Consider the following 6,363-nt stretch of genomic DNA (forward strand, 5'->3'; position numbering starts at 1 on the left):
GTATGAAACAGCTGATGTCAAGTATCTAACAAGAGAATGACAAAAGCATGAGTTAGAGGAGGAAAATGTTAGTAAACATGAACAAAGTAGCCAGAGCTGCATTTCCTAATTAGGGGCAGAAGATGAAAGCACAGCTACAAATTGGCAGGAAAGCACAGGCCATCTCCAGGTGATTTCAGTGGAGACTCAGGTGCTGTGTAAGACAGTAATGGATAGTGTCAGCTGTACAGAAATCACTAATGCTTATATGATGGATGCTCCTGCCTGCATGCAGGTAATCCTGCTTCTTGAGGAGCGCCTTTGGGTACAGCAGGTGCTTGGGCAGAGGCTACATCCCTAGTGGCATTGTAGGGACTGACTGCTGCTCACTAATGATTACATCATTGAGTACTGATGTTACTCTGCCGACTGATATCAGGAACAAGACCTAAGTGTTTCGCTGTGTGCTCCTGTGCTTTGCCAATTGTGCGAAGAGGAGTGGAGGGGGAAGTAGGAGATCACCTTGTCCCTGCAGCCTTGCAGTGCACATCTCTAACTGGGTAGCAAGCCTGCAGTGTAACGTAACCTATTAGTGTGAGTTTGGGAATATAAAAGTCGAATTTCAGAACCAAGATGATAGCCATTTATTCAGATTTTTCACTTTCAAACATCAAAACATCTTATTGTTTCAGAATTAGAGGTGGACGCATGGAAATTTATTCTGATTGTGTATGAGAGAGCAGGATTCTCCTAAACTGTAGAGAAAACAGCAGTTGCTAGTGTTTGTATAAATAACCTACCTCTGTTTTGCGCAAGCCCTCCAGGAGATAGCTGTCAGTGAATGTAACTAATATTTGCTTAGACTTTTTGAAAACAGGATAACTCTAACTACCATTTCTGATGTTCCAGCCACAGGAAATCATGTGAATGCATTCCATGATTCCACTCTGTTCTGTAGCAGCTGTTTATTTATGGATACAAATTGCAAAGTAGCACAATGACAGCCATAGCTCTCCAATTGGTTTAACTTTAAACAAGTAAGAAGAAAAAAAAAAAAGTCAAACCACTGGTCCTGTTTTTCTCTATGATTCAAAGGTTTGCATATTAGAGTTCACTGAGAACATAATTAACTGCCATAAGCTTTAAATCAGAGAACAAAACAATGAAAAATCTTTACATTCCATAGTTTTGTATCAGTAAGAAGGATTTTCTAACCCAACAGGTAATGCGGAAACTCAGCATGTGGGGTTCAGTAGTGTGGGATGTGGTTCCCTCTATTGACCTTGCCAAGGCCTTTGCAGTTTCTCTCCCTGATATCTGGCAACGCAACTGAGAGTTTTACCACTGTGGGGACCTCTTTTTCCTGTCCGGTATCTCCTGTGAAGAAGATGGAAGTGATGGGAGAGCACTGATAAAACTGAACGTTTAGGTGAAATCACCTTCTCTTAGAGTCTCTTCAGTGCATTCAGGCCCTACGGACATGGTTCTAGTGAGAATGTAAGTTAGGAGGAGAGAAATGAAAAGGCAGACACAAAATTAGTTGGTGTATGTGACTGAATGGTCCAAAGAAAATGGAAGAAAATCCTTTCTTTGAATCAGAATTAATCCCAAATGTTGTTCAGAATTAGCCGCATTTGCTACAGCTACATTAGAAAATGTAAACATGTTTTGCTTTCTTTTTGCAGAGAAAAGGTTTTTCTAATTTGTTATAAGTCGTTAAGCAAATACTCAAGGGGCTAGATACAATGGTAAAATTACATTACTGTTCTACTAAAGTAGAGTTAAACAAAGATAAAAGCAGCCTTGAAATAAATTGAATATGATTTTCTGTTTCTGGTATGGAAAATGTAACGTTGGTTTGTAAAAGTGTAACAAATTATTGAATGAATTTTCTCCCATCTGCTGTGCCACACCATTAGAATATACAGGATGATGACGGATACAATCAAGGCAGTATTCTATCAGTTAAAGAAGGCTTTATTATACAATGATCTGTTAATAAACCAACGTCCAGTATAGTTAATAATAGACTTATAAGTTGTGTAGATGCAGTAATGTTATTTCAACTCTGACAAAAATTTTATTTGGACAAGAAAGTTGAACTAATTGTGTGTTTTGTAGGTAACTTCTCAAGAATCTGGAACCAAACCATTAACCTTCACATTCGTGCCATCCATTGGAAGACTTCCAACTCATTTTGAGGTTGTGGATGTCTCTAAGTTCCTTGTAACAATTCCAGAAGAGCCAAAGGATCTGAGTAATCAAGACAACATAAATAAGGTAGAATTTTGTTTTTACATTCTTTCAAAAAATACAGAAAATTTTGTCCTGAGCATTGCTGAACTCAAGCTCTTCCCCTTGAACTGTTTCTTGGCTTTTGCTTGGCTTTAATTACCAAGCTTACCAGAGATGCAGAATCGATGCACAAGAAAAGTCTGATATCTGCTTAACAACCTGTTTTGCCTTTGGCAGAGTTTATATTAGAAGGAAACCATTGCCCATCTTGATATTGTCCTCTATCAGTCACGCAAGGCTATATTCTTGGCAGACGAGGGGAGATTCCTTCCTGATCTCCATGGAGTGGTGTGCTAGGAGTGTTATCACATGGGAATTTATAGGAGTTGGTCATTGGATCCTGGTTTAAGCAAATGCCTCTACTATGGCTTCCAGCAAAGGTGCCAATCTCTTTCATGGCTGAGTAGTAAAACATCAAAGTGAAAGCTTGCTTTTTGGTTTTGAAAGCTTGTCTGTTCCCATGATTTCTTGTGACAGTGAAGCCAACAGCTCACCATTCCTGGTTCTCCTTCCTTTATCCAGCCCACAGTTTGTTATTACTTTCCTTCCTCACAACACTTAACAGCCTCTTATTTTATTCCACACTGTTTGAAAGCAAACTGAAACCCTCAGGAGTTAATTAATGCTTATGGTGATTCTGCTCTTGTGTAACAGCACCTTACCTGGGATGTTGCTGGGGCTGCAATTCTTGGCACTCTTCCATGTAAAAACTTTTCACAGCCACTCAATATTGATTTTGCTGTAAATAACCCTGGATAAAGCAGAATCAGACGTTCCTGACGTCTGCCTCCTTGTATTTATCTGTTGAAAACTCTCCTGGCAGGGGACGTAGGACTGAGGCATTCATAACATCAATTACTCCCTTTTCTAAAATATCTAGAACTTTACAGCCCAACCATTCTATGATTCTGTGAGTATTAAAAAACCCCAACCAACCAACATCAGGTAATAAAAATAACACCTCCAAAGTCATACTGGTGGTACCTTCCTTTATTAAAGAACTGAGCTCCAGGGACTTGAGGATCTGCAAGTGAAGTGGAAATTTGTAATAATTATACTCCTCACGCAGGATTCTAATATGAACCCCATCTACAGGCTTTATCTTGCAGTACACAATATTTCTAGTTTACCTGATTCCTCCTTCAAGAGAAATATGATTTACCATAGCAGTTTCAATACTGAATGATTTGATGATGTGTATATTGTATGCCCAGCTTGCACTGCTCCTGCTTTTATCCAAAGCATTCTTGAAAAGTTGCATACTGGAAGTGGAAATTGCAGAAAATAAGAACAATTATAGTCTGTACTGAGATGCTTGAAGATACAGTAAAGCTCTCTGACCTCAGATTCTTTGTCTGCTCTCTTCAGAGAATGCCCTGACTTAAAAGCCTTTGTTTCTTCATTAATATGTATAGGTTTTGTCCCAGATTTGTCTGTCAGACTCCTCTGAGGAGCATTGTCTGCTCCCGTGGATTCTGCAGTTGGGATGCCTTCCCATAGTGTCTGGTATAGTCTGGTCTGACAGCTCATTCGGCTTGACTGCACCCTCCTTTCGGTTCCTGCGCCAGCCTCAGGCTGGGGCCATCCTTGTGCTTAAGAGTGCCTTGTTTCTCTGTGAGTTGCTGGTAAGGCAGACCCTGTGGCATTGGCCTGAGGACTAGAAGGAGGGGGCTCCCTGGGAAGCTGGTTTCTGCTGGGGGCTCATGCCCAAATTCATTTGCCCTCTGCACTTTTGGTAGTGCAGTGCCAGCCACCTCTGCAAGCCAAAATTACTTAGCATTTTGAGGAACTCAACTAAAATGCAGCTAATTGTGATCTTTTTCCTTGGAACTTTTGCAGTCTAAAGCAGTCTCCGACGATCTGGCTATAAAGAGCGGTGCCAGACAAGACTGTGTGTCCACCGTCCATACAGACAGCACTCAAACAGCTTTCCAGTTCCTGGCGCGTAACTCAAGCAAAGGAGAAATGCAGGAGAATGACCTTTTTAAGGCTGAGTTTATCCTGATTACGGATTCCGGTGATGAAGATGAAGTAGCTGCTGCCTCGAACAACGTTCATCAGACTTCCAATGGCTACAGTCCCATCAGTGCTCAGCTGCTGGCCATGTCCCATGTTTCCCCTGGCACCGGGGCAGGGAAACCTCCTGGTGATGGGCATGTTCCAGGTGCTGTGCTTTCCCACAGCACTGCTGATCCACAAAAACATCAGGTAACCTGCTCTTTAAACTCTAGAGCTAGCCTTTGCTTCCTAAAGCTTTCGGGACATGAACACTGAGTCGGTTCTTAAAACAGCTTGACCAATTTAATCTTTAATTAACATTTTTGTTGGCCATTCCTGTAATATTTGCACTCTAAGGAGTTGTCCCAATCCTTTTGGCTTACTGCCTCTCCCTATGGCTCTGGTGTATAAATGGAGCAGGTAATGCAGATGTCATTCTTTCCTTTAAGAGCAGGTCATCATGACAGCAAGTTAATCAGAAGGTGTTAGATTCCCAGTTAGTCTAAATTGGCAAAGGTTATTGAAATCAATGGAGCCTGTAGATCATTAGAATGATGAGCATCAGACTTCCCAGGTCTATTTTTCTCTCTGCATCCACTGCAGCCCTATATGCTAGAGAAAGAAGCTGTAAAAATTCCATTATTCTGATTTTTAGTTAGCACTGACTGCACAGGTGTAATGAACTAATCAGTTGAAAGATACATTTAATGTTGGTCTTTATAGGACATATTTATTGATTTATTGAAGTTTTAAATTGCCAATGGACATTTCAAAAATCGGTCTTTGAAATATTTCATTTTCAAAATGCATCAATCCAATGTACTGCATGAAAAGTTAATGTCTCTCATCCTAGAAAGAGCACTGATTTTTTTCAAGGACATATGCAGTAGAAAACTATACCTTCAGTAAAATAGCAGCAACCTTCTTACATGGAATAAATTCAGACATTTCCTTTGACCTAAACAGAGTTTACATGGTTGAATGTGTCATTCTTTATAAAAGATTTTAAGAAAAATTGAGCATGGCTACTTTGTCTCTGCAATTGAATAAGACTTTTTATGTTGTGTTGAAATATTTGTGCTACTCATTTTTTCATCAAACTCAGTGTCAGTTTTTCATTGAGGAAATTGTGAATAAGAAATCCAATCTGATTTGGGATTTACAGCATTATGAAATACTCATTTCTTCTGAGAAACTCCTAGTGAAGTCAGTGAGAACTTTACCAGAGGAAGGTGTAAAGGCATGGATTAATTTATGTAGGGGAAGCATCTTTTAAAAAAAAATTGTTCTAGGGAAATACAAATTTAGTTCAGCAATGTTCTGTGTGCATCTTTTGCCAGATTTACATGGGTGGTTTCTTTAAAAGCTATTACAAAAACTGGGTGAATTTTTGTAAGACTATGCAGAGAAATTCATATGCTGTAGCTTTCCTAAGCTTTTGATGACTTGACAAGTAAATAGAGAATTGCCTGGTAACAGAAAATACAGGTTGCATGGAACAGCCTAACTTTACTAGCTATTCACCTGAATGTGAAGTAAGATAGTATGTAGTATTGGTAATGCATATCTCATCATTATTCTTAAGTCACAGTTTTTCAAGACTGTTAGTACTTCATCAGTCTTCATTTTCAAAATATCTCCAGTTGTCTCTGTCTTGTCATAAGAAGATGTTTTTTACTAACTTGCTTTTCACTGATGTTCTCATTCTTCTTTGGTGTTTCCTTGGGCATGGCTCTTTCTGGCTTACTATCTAATGAAGTATCATCAGTTCAGAAATGAAGGAAAACTATGAAGTGGTAAAATAAATGCATTCTTTATCCATTGGTAGATTTCCTATGTACAAAGTATTCCATACACGGGCTACTTTGTCAGTTCTAGGATTATAATAGCAGTATCATGATGTATCAAGAATTATTATGTATAACATTATGTTCATTTAAAAGCACAATTAGACCATGAGTTTCCCATCAGAGATGAGAAAAACAAAAAGCAGCACTGAGCATTATTGTGTTGTACAGAGGATCACTTTAACTGAACCAGAGCATTTCCTCTGCATTAATCAGTATTATTCAATATATTCATCAATGGCTT

General features: G+C 39.2%; 1 protein-coding gene across 1 annotated transcript; it reads left to right on the top strand.

Moving 5' to 3' along the window:
* Positions 1-208: 208 nt before the first annotated feature.
* Positions 209-4,482, top strand: LOC104537548 (muscular LMNA-interacting protein-like; the record flags this gene model as incomplete). Its single annotated transcript, XM_010180462.1, has 3 exons — positions 209-304; positions 2,101-2,259; positions 4,114-4,482. Coding segments are annotated over exons 1-3 (624 nt in total), but the record flags the coding sequence as incomplete, so codon positions are not given.
* Between the last annotated feature and the right edge of the window lie 1,881 nt (positions 4,483-6,363).

Source organism: Mesitornis unicolor, unplaced genomic scaffold (assembly GCF_000695765.1).
Source record: "Mesitornis unicolor isolate BGI_N332 unplaced genomic scaffold, ASM69576v1 scaffold11993, whole genome shotgun sequence".
Classification (NCBI taxonomy): domain Eukaryota; kingdom Metazoa; phylum Chordata; class Aves; order Mesitornithiformes; family Mesitornithidae; genus Mesitornis; species Mesitornis unicolor.